The sequence below is a fragment of the Canis lupus genome, chromosome 36, assembly GCF_003254725.2.
Source record: "Canis lupus dingo isolate Sandy chromosome 36, ASM325472v2, whole genome shotgun sequence".
Classification (NCBI taxonomy): Eukaryota; Metazoa; Chordata; class Mammalia; order Carnivora; family Canidae; genus Canis; species Canis lupus.
In genome coordinates, this window is record NC_064278.1 from 14703285 (window position 1) to 14723443 (window position 20159).

Sequence of the window (20159 nt, forward strand, 5' to 3'; positions counted from 1 at the left end):
TCTTTCTTTCTTTCTTTCTTTCTTTCTTTCTGAGAGGGAGAGATGTGGGGGAGGGGCAGAGGGAGACAGAAGATCTTGTTATTTATTCTATTTTTATTTTTATTTTTATTTTTATTGTTGAAGAGAGAAAGAGTGTGCCATAGCAGGTTGGGGGTGGGGAGCAGAGAGAGAGGGAGAGAGAGAATCCCAGTCAGGCTCCATGCACAGTGTGGTGCCTGTTGTGGGGCTGAATCAATCTCACAATCCTGAGATCATGACCTGATCCAAAATTGAGTTGGAGGCTTAACCAGTTGAGCCACCCAGGTGCATCCTCCCACCCCCAGGCCATTTTTCTTTCCTTCCCACTCTCCCCTCTGGTCCTGTCCATTCCCTTCCCATCCTGTCTCCTCCTCTCTCCTCCCAGAGTCCTGGAATTCTACTTTTAGTCATCTAAACTCAGTATCATTGGAGTCTCAAGGAGAATTTCTGGGATGCAGATATTGTTTTGTTTCTTGATCTAGAGGATGGTCACATAGGTGTGTTGTTTGTCATACTTCACTGAGCTGCAGTTATTTTTGGCAATTTTCTATCAGTTATACTTCAGGTTTTAAAAATTGAGGTAAAATTTGGAGAGGTCATTTTAGGTTGTAATTCTATTCAACATTTCTATTATTGCCATAATATTCTGCTCCACTAAGGAATATTTAGTCTTCTTAATTATTCAAAACTGTAGGTTTCCTTGGAGAAAGTATTTGTGACCCACGAACTGCTATTGTGAACACATTACTTCTGCCTAATTTTTTTTTTTTTTTTGGAGCCTTACTAGTTGTCTAGAAAGGCCTCTTCCTGTTCACTTGGGGAAAGATCTTTATTATTTTTATTTTTAAAGATTTTATTTATTTATTCATAAGAGACAGAGAGAGAGGCAGAGACAGAAGCAGGCTTCTTGTGGGGAGCCTGATACAGGACTTGATCCCAGGACTCTGGGATCATGACTTGTGCCGAAGGCAGACGCTCAACCATTGAGCCACCCAGGTACCCCAGGGAAGAGATCTTTAATACCTGTTTATATACGGTGGCCTTTGTCAGATCTCTTGACAATATACCTACAGAGCTTTGCGTGCTTAACCATGTCATTTGGCTGGTAGCCGAAATACCACCTCTTTAGAAGGGCCTTCCATTTTAAGCCCCTTGTATAAATCATGCTGTTAGATTATTTTTGTAGAGCTTACACATATTTGTTTTTTTTGTTTTTCTTTCTCTCCTTCTAGTCCACTCCACCCCAATAGAAAGATAGCTCTATGAGAGCAAGGCCCCTGTATTCCTGGGGCCTCAGTGCCAGGCATATAGTGGTTCTTCAAGTAGTTAAAAAGCAGATATTATTAAATGGATGTCTGGTTCTTTTCTGTTGTTTTTGTTCACAAGAAGTCTGGGTATTTTTTACCTGAATGCCCTTGAAATAATTTTGGTGGTTTTTTTTTTTTTATTATTATTAGATTCAATCTTTGTTACTCAAGTCTTTATTGAACACTTGCTATGTAATATGTAAGATGCTTTAGTTCCCACACTGTGTTTAGCCTGGAATACAAAAACCAATTTTGTTTGTCCATCTTACCATAAATTATACCTGTATTGCTTAGTACTGCATTATTTAAACTAGCTCACAGAGCTTGCTTAAGTCTTTTGGCTCTTAATTTTTTTAATCAACAGCCATCTGATATACTCCTGTAATCCCAGTCCCTAGGTTGCTTAGACCACTCTTGTTCCTTTGGCATAATTCCAGGTTTAAATTTCACTCTTTGATGCTGCTGATACTCTATTCAAATTGTTCTTCACTGTCTGCCCAATAGCACTTTGGAATTCATTTCTTTTCTACGTGGAAAGTGTCTAAGAGTTTTCTGTGCCCTTATTTATCTAATGCTTTCTCTTTTCCTGCTTTTCAACTGGCAAGCTTTTCATTGCATCCTTTGGTGTATCTATGTTCTCATTCTTCAGGAGTTCCTTTCATCTGTTTTTTGTCCTTTATATTTATGCTTGTAGATAGTGCAATTAAATTATCTTTAACCACACAATTTTTTTAATTTTTAATTTTAAAGCCTTTTAAAATAGAAATGTTTCCTTGATTTTGCTTAGATTTTGTGTGTCACAACTGAAAGAAGTTCTTTAATTCATATTTACCTTTATGAAGCAGGTACTTGAGTCTGGTGCCTTAGACCACTTGGCCATCCTGACACTATATTTTCGAAAAAAGAGATTTACTTATTTATTTAGAGAGAGCATGAGCAAGAGGAGGGGGAGAGAGTGAGGGAGAGAAACAGACTCAGTACTGAGTGCAGAACCCGATGTGGCACTTGATCTCATGACCCTGAGATCATGACCTGAGCCAAAATCAAGAGTCAGATGATTAACTGAGCCAGCTGGGCAGGTGCCCCACCATATCTATCTATCTATCTATCTATCTATCTATCTATCTATCTATCTATCTATCTTCTTTCTTTCTCTTTCTTTCCTTTTCTTTTCTTTTTTCTTTTTTCTTTCTTTCTTTCTTTCTTTCTTTCTTTCTTCTTTCTTTCTTTCTTTCTTTCTTTCTTTCTTTCTTTCTTCTTTCTTTCTTTTTCTCTTTCTCTTTCTTTTTAAAGATTTTATTTATTTATTCATGAGAGACAGAGAGAGAGAGAGAGAGGGGCAGAGAGGCACAGGCAGAGGGAGAAGCAGGCTCCATGCAGGGAGCCTGACATGGGACTCGATCCTGGGTCTCCAGGATCATGCCCTGGGCTGAAGGCAGCACTAAATCGCTGGGCCACTCGGGCTGCCTGATATTTATCTTTAAATAAAGGTTTGAACCTTAAGATATAATAGTTCCTTATCTGTTTCATAAAATGATAGATGTGGAAATGTATTTGGATGGGACAGAGAGGGAACTGAGGAAGCTGCTCAGATCCTGCCTTGAAGACTAAGGAAATTCATATCTCTACACTGGAATATATTGACCTAACATTTGGAGTCTCTGCCTTAAGGCTAGATAGACTTCAGCAATGCATAAACATTCTGAATGTTTTATTTTTTTATGTTTATATATTTTTCTTAAGAAAGAGTTATAAATTTTGCTAGATCCTCAAAGGGGTCTATGAACCAAGAGAGGTTAAGAATTAATGCTTTAAATTGTGGAACTAAAGCCAAATGAATGGTATAACTTATTGTTTGCTTTTAATGTAAAGTTTTTTTTTTGATTAAAGTTATGCATATTATACATAATTCAAACATTATAGGTAGAGTTAATGTAGATAGTGAAGTATGCTGTATCATATTCCTATTAATTTCCACGAATTTGGTATACATCTATTTGGTATAAATATTTCTTTCTTACATATATTAGCATTTTCCTTCCTATTCTTTCTCCAAAATTTTCCTTACTGAGATATTGTAATATATATATTGTTATATAGTTCTTTTCTCACTTAATTTTAGATATGATTCTATTTCAGTACTTGTTGGTCTTTCTCAAGTTTTTTAACAAAGTATTTTATGGCTCTACCATAATTTAACATTTATTGCTGAACACATGAGCGGTTTCTAGTTTTTTTTTTTTTTTTTTTTTTTGCATTGCAAACTGTGCCATAGTAAACATCTCTGTAGATACAGTCTTAACAATTTAGAATTAGCTTCATTAGAAATAGAAATGTTAGAGTAGGATATGAACAATTATTAACATTTTTAAAAATAATGTTTTTATTTTAATTCCAGTATACTTAACATATGGTGTTATATTAGTTTCAGGTGTACAATATAGTGATTCAGCACTTCTATACAAAACCCAGTGCTCATCAGTGTACTCTTTAAATCTCATCCCCTATTTCCTCCATTCCCCCAGCTGTCTCACCTCTGGTAACCATCAGTGTGTTCTCTGTAGTTAAGAGACTTTTCTTGGTTTCTCTCTCTCTTTTTTAAAATTTCCTTTGCTCATTTGCTTTTGAACATTTAAAGTTTTAATAGATATTGCTAAAACATCATCAAAAACTGCATCTACTTACACTTCTATGATATAAGATCACAGAGATTTCTGAATGTGCTTTCCAACAAAAAATTAGTAAAATGAATTTCCCCAGTCCTCAAGATGAAAATTTTTTTTTGTATTATCAAAATTTTCAAACATAAAACATGTGAAGACGAGAACATTGAACCTCCATATACCCATCACTGGATTCAACATTTATCAAGATTTTTGCCACATTTGCTTCTTACATCCTTTTTTCTCTTTTGCTGAAGTATTTTGTTGTTGTTGAAGTATTTTGAAGGAAATCCTAAACATTGTCATCTAACCCTGACATGCTTCAGTATTTATCTTTAAAAAAGGCTAGAGGGCAGCCCTGGTGGCGCAGCGGTTTAGCGCCGCCTGCAGCCCGGGTAGTGATCCTGGAGACCCGGGATCGAGTCCCACGTCGGGCCTCCTGCGTGGAGCCTCCTTCTCCCTCTGCCTGTGTCTCTGCCTCTCTCTTGCTCTCTCTGAATGATAAATAAATAAATCTTAAAAAAATAAAATAAAAAAAAATAAAAAAGGCTAGAGCGGGGTATCCCTGGGTGGCTCAGCGGTTTCGCGCCTGCCTTTGGCTCGGGGCGCGATCCTGGAGTCACAGGATCGAGTCCTGCGTCGGGCTCCCTGCATGGAGCCTGCTTCTCCTTCTGCCTGTGTCTCTGCCTCTCTCTTTCTCTGTCTCATGAATAAATAAAATCTTTTTTTTTAAAGGTCTAGTATTTTTTAAAAAATTTAAAAAGGCTAATATTTCCTTCCTTTTAAAAAATTTTTAGGTTCTTAGTACAGAAAATTTCACACATACATAAAAGCAATTCACATAATGAACCCAACTACTATGATCTTTTATTAGGAAAAAAGCTCCTTCAGTGACATTTTTTGTGTAAAGACCAACTAAAACTACAGTCTTTTTTTTTTTTTTTTTTTTTTTTTAACTACAGTCTTTTGACTTGGTGCTTTAAAAATCTGAAGGGAATACTTTATTGGCTTTGATATTGGCCCACATTTTATTTAATGAGTACAACATAGTGAAACCCTGTGTATCCATCTCCCAGTTTCAACAATTAACAACTCATAGTTGGTATACTCCTACCTATTTCAGTTCATCCCACCAGATTATTATTATTATTATTTTTTCCCACCAGATTATTTTGAAGCAAATTTCATACATTATAGCATTCCATTTGTAAGTATTTATATTGATGTATCTAAAAGAAAAGGCTTCATTTTTTTGTTGATAGCCGCAATGCAGCTGTTACCAAAAATAACAAAATAATTCCTTAATATTATAAAAACCAATGAACCTTCTTACATAACCATACCATTATCATACCTAATAAAATTATTGAATGAACTATTACCCAGTTCATAATTATATTTTCCTGATTGTCTAAAATAATACCTTTATAAAGTTGGTTTGTTAGAATCTTTTTACACATTATATTTATTGGGGCTCTCAAGCTTTTTTACCCCCAGAGTGGTCCTTCTACTTTTTCCTCTTGCTACTGAGAGGTGGCAGAAATTGAGTCCATTATCATATATAATGGTCTGCATTCATGCTTTGTCTATTTGCTTTTTTTGTGGTGTTTTTAACTTTTCCTTTAGTACTATACTACTTATAATTGGAAGTGAGCTCTAGAGACTTGGTGTCAAATTCAGCATGTTTGGTAAAAAAATTTTTTTTTTTTTTGGTAAAAACACTTCCTAAATGGTGCTATGTTCTTCACAAGCATCATGGTGTCTGATTTTTACTCCTCATTTTACTAAGATTGATAAGGATGTGATCATTTGATCTCAAGTGGAAAATTTCCCCATAAGCCTTTCTCTATAAGGGTTCCATTGCATGGGTCGATTATTTCAGTAGATAACACAAAATGATATTTTTCTCGTTACTCACTTTTTATTTTAATAAAATTCATTGCTTTGGTTATTAGAAAACTTGAACATCTTTTCATGTTTACTGGCCATTCAGCAATTTTTCTGTGACTTCTTCATGACCTTGGGTGATTTTTCTATTGAATTGTTTTCTTCTTTTTTCTTTTTCTTATCCATTTTCAAGTGTTTATAAGCAAAGATACTAATTCTTTTTCTGTTTTACCTCTTATAAATATTTTTTTCAATTTTTAATTGTCTTCTGAATAGAAGCTTGACTTATATAGTCCATTTTTATCTTACATTTATGGCTTTTGGTTTAAAGTTTTACTTAGTTATGCCTTCTATACTTTGAGGTAATGGAGGGGGGATTGTTTTTTACCCTGGTAACTTTTTTCACTTTTGATATGTTGGAATATTGTATATGGTGTAAGATAAGAATAAGATTTACTTTCTGCATAACAATAATCAATTGTCCTAAAGCAATTTGTTGAAAGTCATCTTTTTATATATTTAGTGTGGTTATTTTGTATTGTCACGAAATATCTTATTTGTGATTATTTGTACATACAGAATAGTTTGCTTCATTTTTGTTCAGATTCACCAATCATACTTTAAAATAAGTATAAACAAGATTAGAAGGAATGTATGTACTTATGTGTACTGTATAAACTTTTAAAATAGACTTTAGGTATTTCTGTCACATACTCGCTAATATGATAAGTTAGAAATAGTTAAGGAATAGAAAATGTGAATTCTTAAGAAATGATCAATTTCTACTTAATGGTTTGTAAAGGGTAGAAGTAATAAAGTAATATGTGACAGTAATAAGTTGCAGCTAAAAAATACTAATTCCTGTGATGAGATTTTCTTTAGTATTCTAGTTGGCACCTATCTAGTATGGTCTTTTATTAGGAAGAAATCCCCCCTCAGCCACATTTTAGATTTAAAGACTGTTTAAAACTATAGTCTTTTAACTTGGTGCCTTAAAAATCATAGAGAAGTAATAAATCAGCTTTCATATTGGCCTGCTTTCTGTTTATAGATATTATATAAAGATATAATATGTTCCTGGTAGATTAGACATCACTGTTAATTTTTTTCTTTTTCATATTACAGGTTTTGCAAAAGGCATCAAATTAAATCAAGTTCAAATATTCCCTGTGTCCCCAAAGACTTATTGATGATGTCTGAATTTGTTCTTCCAAGATTTATTTTTTGTCTTATTCAGTACTTAAGAGAAGGCTATAATGAACCAGGTATGTTTAATCTACTCTTTGTTAGTACTCTTTTTTAAATTCCCAATTAACAGAGTTTACCATTAATAACAAGGTGAATTTTTTTCAGATAACATTTTTTTGCTTAACATGTTTTATGAGATGACTGAAATTACAGAGACTAAATAAAAGCGTATTTTAACTATACATCAATTATATAATCTCATAGATACCTTGGAGTAGGGCATAGTTTGGGACTTCCTGCTCCTGAGATCATAGATGTTTAGGATCAAACTTACATGGCCTTTTGCAAATGAGGAAATAATAATTTTATGGGGTTAAGGTGACTTTATTTATAATTATATTATAATAGAATTAAGTCCTGCCAGTGTGCGAAGATAAACTACCATTTTACCATCTTTCTCTTTCTCTCTCTCTCTCTTTTTTTTTTTTTTTTGTAGATGTCTGTATTTTTATTCCCCTCAGTATATAGCAACTTATGAGAGACATTGCTCACTCCCATATTACAGATAGAATGTATGGGTGTAAGCATCATGATATAATTGAAAAGAAAAACCTACAAATTATATGCTTCTTGCCTTTTATGATTTAGTCACGATCTAGATTAATGTACTTCAGTTAAATATTTTGGATTTAGATATTGTCTGTTAAAGGTGTCAGTCTCATTTGACATTGTGAATTATACATACCAGTTAGTGTGGTATGAAACAAATTTATTAACGTTTTATGATCTTTTACCTTTCTGATGATACGTATATATTTATCATTTAAAGAACTACATTTACTTTTAGAGGTTTTGAGTTATTTACTGTAAATAATCTTAAATCCAATTGGAAACTATGGCTCACATTTTTATCTATTCCCCCATCATTGAAGTGTGAAGAAATACAAAGCAGCTTCATCATAATTAAAAGTACCATGTTATTTTTATTGTGAACAAACACTTATACTTCCTTATTTCTACATTTTAAGCAAAATATACAGTCCTTTGTTAACTGCTTCCTCTCCTCTCAGAGTATACGTCTTAAAATACAGGAAGAAATATTATTTTGATTCAGCCCCCACACTACTCTCTCTTTGGAATGAAGAAACTAGAGACCAGCTCGGTTATTCAGCTTGCCTTTGTGCTCTTTCTCATATACTAATTAATGAAGTTTTTGGCAATTTACATTTTGTATTATAAATGTCCTATTTTAGAAGGGTAATAAGTAGAAATCATTTATTATGAGAACTTTAAAGCCGTTAGTTTGATCAGTGTAATTCACACAAAAATGAATTGTTTATTTTTTCTTTAGTGACATTTAGCGGTTATAATAGGTAGATGATTTAAGTACATAGCTTTGATAATTATTTTTTGCCATTATCTGAAAATACAAAGGAGTGAATAGAAGCACTTTTTTGTCTTAAGATGAGAGTCATGAACTTAGGTTCATCAAATTTTCCTTTCTCTATTACCACTTATGCTCAACATTCATTTCTCTTTTCTGTGCAAGAAAAGTTAATACGTTACTTTGTGTAGAGATCACTGTTTAAAGGAAGAACTTGAAGTCATCTAATCTGAGGTAATAGAAGCTCGGAGATCTTGTTATTTCACAGATGCCTTGAGTTCCATTTCTCATTTCACCCTACAATCCTCAGATGAATGTTAGAGCTTATCTAGCAGCTTTACAAACCAAGAACAAGTGTTAAATATTTGCTATGTTACTACATAAGTCATTGGCGAGGATCTAAAGATGAATAATATACAGTATTGGTTGTACACTAAGAAAGTAAGGTTTTTTTGGTTTGGTTCCCAGAACTCAGAATTATCTAGAATTTCATTCACAGATCATCTTTTAACTGGGTTGTGAGTTCCTTGGGAGTAGGAATTAGTTCTTATTTGGTTTTGCTTCCCAGTGCTTGTCATGTAGTAGATGCTTAATAAATGAAGTTGTTGTTCCCTTTCCTGGGCACACAGGCCCTCTGTTAGCTTCCTTATATGCATCCTTTTAGCCAGTTATGTTGGAACTCTGAATCTCATTATTCATTTCTTCCTTAAGACCTCAGTTTACTCCCCCTCTTAAATATTCTTTTTCAGTTGCTATGCAAATTTCTTTTCTCTTCTTCCAGCTCTGCTAGGCATTCTTTTCTGATATTTAAAAACTATTTTAGTAAAAACATTTATGTTTATGAAAACAGTTATTTTTCAATTTAGTTGCTTTGACCTCCAGCCAACATGAGTCTGTATTTTTAGAATATGATAGAGGATGGGTTATTTGCTACACAGGTTTAAATTTAGAACTGACGTAATTTTGTTCTAATATTCTTAGACTAGTCTCAATATTATTTGATTTCTGTTGTTTTATTTTAGGAAGTGATCTTAACTTTTTCTTAAACACGATCTAATTGTGAAATGATGTTATGATTACTTTTATATATTTAAAAATATAGGAACCTCAAATTGAATGCTTTTTAACCAAATTAAATGCTTAATATTATGAAGTTACCTCTTTTTCCCATCTACCTTTCCTCAGAGGATTGAATTCCTGAGCAAGCCTATTATTCTAGGCTGGGTGATGGGTGAATAACTGCTTTCCAAACAGAGTTCTTTCTTTTATTTTTAAAAATATTTTATTTATTTATTCATGAAAGACACAGAGAGGCGGAGACAGGCAGAGGGAGAAGCAGGCTCCCTCTAGGGAGCCCCATTCAGGACTCGATCCCAGGACTCTGGAATCACGCCCTGAAAAGGCAGGTGCTCAACCACTGAGTTTCAGGCATCCCTCCAGAGTTCTTATATTAATTTTTTTTATTATAAAATACTGTTACCCAAGTTGCTATAATTTTAAAAGAATAAAATATTGTTATTCTTAACAAAATACTTGAGAGGAAGTTAATTACATGTTTTTCAGCAGCTGATGTACCATCAGAAAAAGACCTTAACAAAGTCCTTCAGCTTTTGGAACCTCAAATTTCCTTTTTAGAAGATCTAACTAAAATGGGAGGAGCAATGCGGTCTGTTCTTACTCAGGTTTTGACAAACCAACAAAACTACAAAGATCTGACTTCTGGTAAGTAAAATATTAGAATAGCAGAAAGTTAAAATTTACTTATGTCACTGTAATCATAAGAAATTGTGTATTTTCAAACTTAATAAAATGTAGATTTTTTTTTTCATAGAGTGCTAAAGGTGGAGGTAATTAAAAGTACTTATTATTTTACGGATGAAGAAGCAGTCCTAGAAAAACTAATTGACCAGTTTAAGGCTTCACAATCAACTTATTTTGGAGTTTGCAGTAGAATTCAGTCTCTGCTAAGATTTGGTGTGACATATTCATAATTTTACTCCACCTCTCCTTCCTCAAACAGTAGCAAAACTACTACTATGCCTTCATTTTTGGCATTCTATACTTTTTGGTTGTGGCATAGGATTTTATAATAATGTAGGGTTTAAGTTATAAAATTGTCAAGTATGTTTGTCTATGATGTACTGTTATGTAAAATAGCTTAAAATTCTTCAGTTTAGCTCAATTTTATAGTACAACAGATACTTTAAATAGCATTATTTTTGTTGGCTCCTGAATAACATGTTTTAAAAATTGAAGTGTATTTTCTTTAGAGTGGTGAAATTTTCATGTGTATTGTGAACCATATGTTATTCAGAAATAGTCTATCTCACATTTATTTTTTAAATTTTTTTTAGATTTTATTTATTTATTCACAAGAGACACAGACACAGAGAGAGAGAGAGAGGCAGAGACACAGACACAGGCAGAGGGAGAAGCAGACTCCATGCAGGGAGCCTGATGTGGGACTCGATCCCGGATCCCTGGGATCATGCCCTGAGCTGAAGGCGGCACTGAACCGCTGAGCCACCTGGGCTGCCCAACATTTATTTTTTCAACAAATATTAAGTTCTATGTGCTTGATTTGGTGCTAGGTACTGGAGCTTGGGGTAGGGAATGCAAGTACTAACCCAGGTAATCAATCCTATTTCTGTCCTTATAAAGCTAAAGGTCTAGTGAGTAGGATGGTATTAATACAACTCCCAAACAAAAAAAAACATGTATAATTTATAGTAAATGATACGAATAAGGATAGGAAAAGTGTTTATGAAAGGGAGACTTGGTTTCACCGATGGGGAAGGTGATACTTAAACCTGATGGTTGAGAGAAAGTCATTTAGCTAGAGGGAGAGGGGAGTTGGTGGTAATGGGATGGAGTTATATCCAAGGTCGAGGACATCTGCTTTTGACTGCTGGACTAGGCTGTATGTCATAACATAGAACTGGAGAAATATGAGGCAGCTCTTATCAGGCATTGGACAAGAGGCAGTACAAGGCTATAAATCTTTGAGAGAAAAGAAGAGGCATGAGATGAACCTCACAATTGCTCAGAATCTCTGTCTAGGGATAACGTCCTGCCTGTGGTACAAGAGGTGGCACTGAAACAGTGTGGTGGTCTACCTGAGCTGAGGAGGTGGAGATCACAGTTTAGATTAACTGAAGCAGTTGGAAACCGGAATTGTTGGGGGTAGATACGAAAAGGTAGTGGGGCAGATTTATGGGGGAGCCCTGAAAGTGCTTGATTGAGGACAGATATATATTTACAGACTGAGACTCAGGCTTACTAGAGAGTGACTGCTATGGGTTAAACACAGAGTAGAAATATTAGAGGTTAAGCACTTTTCCGAGACATTGGAGTTTTCAGCTAACCAGACTGGAGACAACTTGTTAATACCCCAGACATCTAGTTAAGACAAAGTTTAGAGATTATTTCTGTCAATTTAGAGGGCCTTTTGAGAACCTTAGGCTTTCTATAGACCTGCCCTAATTTTTTTAATTTTTTAATTTTTATTTTTAGGGAAGGAGAGAGAGAGAAAGGCAAGGGGAAGGGACAAAGGGAGAGAGAGAGAGGGAGAAAGGGAGAGAGAGACAGAATCCCGGGCTGACTCCATGCCCAGCGCAGGGCCTGACATGGGGCTCAATCTGACAATCCTGAGGTCATAACCTGAGCCAAAATCAAGAGCTAGATGCCTAACCAACTAGGCTTCTGTACAGACCTGCCCTTTACAAACCTTTACCAAACCTCTGTGAGTGTTTAGGTGACAAGGCTGTTAATTGAATGGTCTTCTAGAGTTAAAATGAATACTCTTTCAAGGAAGATAATAGAATCCAGAATCTTCTATAATGTGATATTAGAACATTCAGCATACAATAAAAACTACTAAACATACAGGAAAATAAGAAATTATACCCTATAACCAAGAAATAAGATGGTCAATAGAAATTGACCTTGAAATGACCCAGATGTTGGATTTAGCAGATAAAGACATTAAAACAGCTATCATGGGGGCACCTGGGTGGCTCAGTTGGTTAAACATCTGACTTTTGATTTCCACAAAAGTCATGATCTAAGGGTTGTGGGTTTTTTTTTTTTAAGATTTTATTTATTTATTCATGAGAGATGAGAGATGAGAGAGAGAGAGAGAAGCAGAGACACAGGCAGAGGGAGAAGCAGGTTCCATGGAGGGAGCCTGATGTGGGACTCGATCCCAGGTCTCCAGGATCAGGCCCTGGGCTGAAGGCGGCGCTAAACTGCTGAGCCACCTGGGCTGCCCGCCATGTAATATTTTATATCTTCTATCTTATCTTGAATGTATTGGGAAGTCATGGAAATATTTTAAGCGTTTCTTTTTTTTTTAAAGATTTTATTTATTTATTCATGACAGACACAGAGAGAGAGAGAGGCAGAGACACAGGCAGAGGGAGAAGCAGGCTCCATGTAGGGAGCTCGATGTAGGACTCGATCCCGGGACTCCAGGATCACACCCTGGGCTGAAGGCAGGCGCTAAACCACTGAGCCACCCAGGGATCCCGAAATATTTTAAGCTTAAGAGTGACGTGATCAGATAAGTGTTATAAAAATATGACTCGCTATTTTGCCAAAAAGAGATTGGAAGGGGCAAGAACAGAAAAGCTCAACTGAGGCCTAGGATAAAGATGATGGTAACTGGTATTCGAATTTTGGTGATAAAGCTGGAGAAAGATCAGATTATACCTGGTGGTCTGTTGTTTCTTCAAACCTTATTCAGAAAATCAGCGGTTGGAAGAAACCAGCAAGTTGTTCTTAATTATTATAAGAACGTATACTTTAGGAGTGATTTATGGTAATTGTCTTATTTCTACAATTCCTTTTTAATTATTTCTTGAAATAAAAAACAACACAACGAAATCCTTGGCTGACTTTTAGTGATGGAAATCACATTAAATTTTGGTTCAGAAGTTTAAAATTTGTAGTCTAGCTGCCCTTCTTATTACTGCTTGCTTATTCACTGACTAGCCATGTTTGTAAGCATCCATTTCTTTACTTTTAAAAATGGTGATTTTAGGGACACCTAGATGGCTCAGTCAGTTAAGGGTTCAACTCTTGATTTTGGCTCAGGTCATGATCTCAAGGTTGTGAGATTGAGCCCCCTGTTGGGCTCTGTGCTGGGGGTGGAGCCTGCTTAAGATTCTTTCTCTCCTTCCCACTCTGCCCCTACAGCCCCAGCACCGCCCCCAAACATACATGTTTGTTATACATTCATTTTTCTGAGGCTTGTTGTGAGGGTTGATAAAAAATATTTTGTTATTTAAAAAGTATTATAAACTTCATCTATCATGATTGAGATAAATACATGGCTTTTATTATTTAGGAGGCATTTAGTCATTTTTATATAGGATGCTTAGAAAGTATTTTTTATAAACAAGGTGTAATTTTTATTTATTTATTTATTTATTTTTATTTAATTTAATTTTTTTTAAAGATTTTATTTATTCATGAGAGACCGAGAGAGAGAGAGAGAGAGAGAGAGAGAGAGAGAGAGAGAGAAGCAGAGACACAGGCAGAGGGAGAAGCAGGCTCCATGCAGGAAGCCTGATGTGGGACTCGATTCCCGTCTCCAGGATCAGGCCCTGGGCTGAAGGCGGCGCTAAACTGCTGAGCCACCTGGGCTGCCCTGTAATTGTTTTTTAAACTAAGTGTAATTGTTTTTAATATTGGACTTAAATTGAAGGATAGATGTATTCCTGACTGTTTAATAAGTGTTTTCTTTTTTTTTTTTTTAAACCAGTTTGGAGAGACAGACATTTAAAAAACAAGCTGTTCTGTTGCAATTATTAGACTAGCAAAGAGAGGAAGTACAGAAAAACTCAACAAATACTAAAGAAGCTCATTTATATATTTTTATAATCAGAGAGCTTGAGACCTTAATTTAAGATATGTAATTGGCCTAGGAGGTATCAAATGCCATTGGAATTTGGCTTTCAGTCAGAATAGTTTTTATTTTTAAAGAATTCTCAAAATAAATAGTAATATTTCTTTTACTATTATTCTCTTCTCCATAAATGTATTAAAAAAGAAAACAAAAATTGGCAATAATTAAAAAGCTGCAATGCTAAGTGAAAGTTTAGGAGTATGTAATTCTGGAACCTAAGCTTTTTAAAAAAATTTTATTTATTCATGAGACACAGAGACAGGCAGAGACGCAGGCAGAGGGAGAAGCAGGCTCCATGCAGGGAGCCCCTTGTAAAATTATGCTTTTAATTCTTTAAATGTGATGGGAAAAGTTTGATAAATCAGGAATTAAGAGTAATCTCAGTTATAATATTTGAAAATTCCACTCAGGCATTATTTTATCCAGGAAGCCTTTCCTAAGTACTTTGCTTTGGGGAAGTTTACCTGCATAGTGTTATGAGAGCACAGATTGTCAAACCAAATGGTGACGTCTGCTATACAACTGCCTTTTACCATATTATCTGCCTTTCTCTACCATGAGTTTTCAAGTTTCTTGAAGCCAGGAATCATACTATTATTAAGTTCTGTACCTCCTGTGACTTGCATGTAATCTCTGACATATTTTAGATATTCACTTACCTAGTAGATTTTATTATTCATTATAAACATGCTCTGCAATATTGTCTGATGCTGTTTTATATTTATTTTGGGGCTCTACTGCCATTAGAATATTCAACTATATTATATATATATGTTAAAATATATGACAAAGTATAAGCTCATGTATATAAAATATAAAATATATAATTATTTTGTACATATAAAATTTATATAATATATAAAAATATGTATCAAATGACTTCTTTATATATACATATAGCTATTTTATATATAAATATGTAATACTTATATAAAAATACATATATATATTAATTACTGAGATTGCTTTACTTATATTTTCAGTGGAATATTTTTTCTGATTTTAAATTTGTTTTAAATATTAGGTCTTGGAGAAAATGCTTGTGCAAAGAAAAGTCATGAAAAGTACCTTATAGCTTTGAAGAGCTCTGGACTTACATATCCTGAGGATAAACTTGTATATGGCATACAGGAGCCATCAGCTGGCACTAGCACTCTGGCAGTTCAAGGTTTGTGTGTTTAATTTGAACAGTGGTAACTTTTCTGTAATAAAACAAAAAGACCTCAAACTTATTATTGAAGAAATTTAAATACTGTGTCAATCTTTGTAAGGAAAGTAATAAAAATGTAGAAGCAAGAAAGAATAGATTGGCCAAAGAAGAGAATGCATTTTTCTTAAATGGAATTCAGTTAGTTTATTAAGGTTCTATTTCTATCTTGTGAAAAAATTGGTATTTAAGAGTAGCCCAAAACTTTAGTATCTCAATATTTTAGGCAGCCATGGTTTAAAACTGAAAAGAAAGAAATCTGTCTGAAATACCATTTGGGATGATTGAATTTAGATTTTCACTAGAGATTTCCTCTGAAGTATAAACCTATTAGGCCTGAATTTATTAGATAAATGTTGAACTCGGCCAAGATAACTGTTGGAATGAGTTGTTTTAAAAACAAAACTTGGCTTTTTGTTTATGTCTCAAAATGGTTTTAAAGTAAGGCAATATGTAACAATTATGAAGGAAACTTTTTTTTTCCCTTTCTAAAGGATTTGCAGGTGCAACAGGAACTTTGGGACAACTAGATTCTTCAGATGAGGTGAGATTTAAAATTTTAAAACTTTTTGAAAATAGATTTTAAAAGTTTTAGAACTTTACAGATTTGTGGATATTAATTTAGTTTAAGTTCCTCATTTTGGAGACAAAGACACTGAAGCCTACAGTGGAATAACTTAGCCATCCAGGAGTACAGTTACTAGATTTTTACTACTTCTTTATAATTTATCTCTTTCTTCTGGGAGATAGAGATCTTTCCTAGGAAGATATCTCCACATTGACCCAAATCCTCATATATTCAATGAAATTGTTTTAAGAAATTTAGCTAAGTCTGGAACAATGTATTAAAAGAATATAAAAGGTAACTGCTTTTCCAATCTCATAATGTAAGTTTTACCTTACATGTTATACCTTACTTAAAAAAGCAATGTACTGGGAAGTAGACTGTCAGTTTGAAATTTCAACTTTTATAATATTTGTTAGACAAATAGTAATGTTTATTAAATATTTCTGATAAATCCTTTATAGCATTCCTAATTCTATTAGTATACAATCTATAAGGGAGAATTGCATTTTGCAAATATTTGTGTATAATCTTGATGCTTATGTAAATTTCATATTTTTGTCAAGTTTAATGATTACAATTTTAAAAACCAAATTGTTACATTAAAACATACTTTTTTAATGTAACTTTTTTGAAAATGCATTTTGATAATATCACATGACCAAAGCAAAATATCCTCTTTTTGAAAATATGATTTATGTTATTGATGCCTTGTAATTGATTGAATGCCTTATATTTTAAACTTCCTAGTAGTATTTTTTGCCTCTAAAAAGGCTCCCACAAAATGCAACATTTTCTGGAGTTTCTTTTTGGACAAACAGTTTTGAAGAGTTTTCAACAAACTGGAGAGGAAGTTTCATGTGCTGTTTGCAATTTTGGCTCTGAATTAGAGTGCCTGGGTTTGAAACTGGCTCCTGTACCATTTAATAGTGTGATTTTGGGCAAACGTTTTAGTTTCTTCATGCCTCAGTTTTCTCTTCTGGAAAATGGAGGTAATAATAATATTATTGCCAGGGATTATTGTGAGGATTGAATGAGTTTATATATGAAAGCACTTGGAGCACTAGTGCCTGGCATATTGTAAACATCATATATGTGTCTATTAAATAAATTAAAGTAAAATCATTAAAAAAATAAAATTACTAAAAAAAAATAAAATTACCTAAAATCATTAAAAAATACTATGATTAGCTAAAACTATTGTTTTTTTTAACTTCATAGAGTTACAAACAATGTTGCTATAATGATGAATGGGAAAAGTTAGTATTTAAAGTAGACTTAAAAATAGACTTTAAAAAATACAAATAAATGTTATTATTCATTATTTCAACTAAAATAGTATTAATTCCATTTTGAAGCTAGGGGAGGGGAGTGATGGAGGTAAGAATACCAATTCTTTATATGTCAGAGTGGAAGAAATTTAATAATAGACATCTGGTTTTATTTTATTTTTTTAGGATTTATGTATTTATTTTAGAGAGAGCATGCACACATGAACGAGTTGGGTGGTGGGGAAGGGTAGAGAATCCTTAAGCAGACTGACTCCCCACTGAGCCTGGAGGGGTATTCAAGGGGCTCGATCCTAGGACCCTAAGATCATGACCTGAGCTGAAATCAAGAGCTGCACACTTGACTGTCTGAGCCACCTGAGTGCCCCTAGACATTTTTTTTCAGATTTTATTTATTTCTTTATAGAGGGAGAGAGACAGAATCTCAAGCAGATTCCACACCAAGCAAGGAGCCTGACACGTAGTTCAATCTCATGACTGTGAGATCATAACCTCAGCGGAAATCAAGAGTCAAATGCTTAACAACTGAGCCACCCAGACACCGCTAGACATGTGGTTTTAAATAACTTATTCTGCTTCATTATTATGTTTTTTTTTTTTTCATTATTATGTTTTTTAAGTGTGAGATGGGGGGGTGGCTGGGAGGAAGAGGGCAGAGGGAGAGGGAGAAAGAGAATCTTACCCAAGCTCTATGCTTATTGCAGAGCCCAGCGCAGAGCTCGATCTCACAAACCTGAGATCATGACCTGATCCAAAATCAAGTCGCTTAACTGACTGAACCACCCAGGCACCCCTATTCTGCTTTCCTTAAGGGCATTTTGTGGGGAAGCAGAATTGCCTCTCACAAGGCAAGATCTGGGAACACTTAGATGTTGAATATGAGTGGGTGCACAGGGACATTTTTTTGTTTAAAGCCAGCCAGACAGGAAAGGAGCCTTGTATCTGTTGTCAGTAAAAACTTAGAAAATGATTTTATAATGAAATGGTTTAGTGATGTTATAGAAGATTAGAAAAAAATAAACATCTTGATGTGATCTAGAACAATAAAAATCTATAGTTATGTTTGTTTATATTTCTGTGGTAGGTTAAAACCTTCATATTATTTTAGCATACTTAGCATTATGCATCTAATAGCTGTGATAACAATTTTACTTTATTGTCATGAGTTGAATCTGATTTCTGGGCATTTAGAAAGCTTATCTTCAACATAAATGCTTTCTCCTCTGTCTAGGAAAGAACCAATAGTCATTTTTGTCTTGGCCTAAACTCCCCGGATTACCTTTTAAATTGCTGGGGATTTTATGGTAGGGTGCTAGAAGGAAATCCTTTTTTTTTTTTTTTTCTTTTTTCTTTAAATGATTTAATTAATTAATTTAGAGAGTGAGCTGGGCAGGAGGGGGTAGTGGGAGAGGGGGAGAGAGAGAATCTTGAGCACACTCTGTGCTGAGCGCGCAGAGCCTGATGAGAGGTTCACTCTTATGACCCTGAGATCATGACCTGAGCTGAAACCAAGAGTTGGATGCTTAACTGATTGAACCACTCAGCATGCCTAGAAGGAAATCCTTTTGTGTGTGTGGGAGAGAAGTAATTTCTGTGTGGATATCAGAGGATTTTAAATATGGCTTTTCTGGGATCCCTGGGTGGCGCAGCAGTTTGGCGCCTGCCTTTGGCCCAGGGCGTGATCCTGGAGACCCGGGATCGAATCCCATGTCGGGCTCCCGGTGCATGGAGCCTGCTTCTCCCTCTGCCTGTGTCTCTGCCTCTCTCTCTCTCTCTGTGTGACTATCATAAATAAATAAAAATTAAAAAAAGATAAATATGGCTTTTCTGGGGCGTTTGGGTGGCTGAGTCGGTTAAACATCTCAGGTCATGATCCCAGTGTCCTGAGATTGAGCCCTCTTTGGGCTCCTTGCTCCACAGGGAGCCTACTTCTCCCTCTCCCTCTGTCAGCTGCTCTCCCTGCTTGTGCTCTCTGTCTAATAAATAAAATCTTAAAGAAAAAAAGAAATACGTTTTCTTTGTTCATTACTGTTGCTTTTAATCTTTCTTAGGTTTTTTTTGTTCTGTTCCTTCCTCTTGGATTCTTTGTTTCAGCAACTTTTGTATATAATATTTTTTATAATAATTTGTTCCGGGATCGCTGGGTGGCGCAGCGGTTTGGCGCCTGCCTTTGGCCCAGGGCATGATCCTGGAGACCCGGGATCGAATCCCACAACAGGCTACCGGTGGTGCATGGAGCCTGCTTCTCCCTCTGCCTATGTCTCTGCCTGTCTCTCTCTCTCTCTGTGACTATCATAAATAAATAAAAATTATTTAAAAAAAAATTGTTCCTTAATTATGAGTATGTCTCAGTGTGAATATCATCTTACAAACTTTTTGATGGTGACAAGTTTAAAATACTTCATTTATCCTCAAAATACATCATTTTTTGAGAGTAGCTGAGAATTATTGTTAGGGCATGTGATACATATTTAACTTAACGTATTTAAAAATAGATTGCTCTTTGATTTTTAAAATCATTTTATAATTAAAATTTTAATATATTTAATATATTTAAAGGTACTTTTTATAATTTATAGATTTGTTATGTTTTCTAGTTGGAATAAAAATGGGGTCGTTGGGGTGTTTGAAAACTTAAGAATTTCTTAATTCTACTTAAGAATTTGAAGTAGAGTTGTTTAGCTCTACTTTAAGTAGAGCTAAACAAGAAGTCGTTTGAAGGGATACCTACTTTAGTTTTTTT

At 34.5% G+C, this 20159-nt stretch overlaps 1 protein-coding gene across 7 annotated transcripts in view; it reads left to right on the top strand.

The window, feature by feature from the left end:
* Positions 1 to 20159, top strand: part of UBR3 (ubiquitin protein ligase E3 component n-recognin 3) — a 224727-nt gene that overhangs the window by 31766 nt on the left and 172802 nt on the right. For 5 of the 7 annotated variants that reach the window (XM_035697762.2, XM_025460110.3, XM_025460112.3 and 2 more), the window contains exons 2-5: positions 7001 to 7140; positions 10011 to 10169; positions 15380 to 15523; positions 16057 to 16106. In XM_035697762.2, the coding sequence (XP_035553655.2) occupies positions 7001 to 7140; positions 10011 to 10169; positions 15380 to 15523; positions 16057 to 16106 (493 nt within the window). The remainder of the gene's footprint in view (positions 1 to 7000; positions 7141 to 10010; positions 10170 to 15379; positions 15524 to 16056; positions 16107 to 20159) is intronic. The other 2 variants (XM_025460111.3, XM_025460116.3) reach the window with 1 other exon arrangement.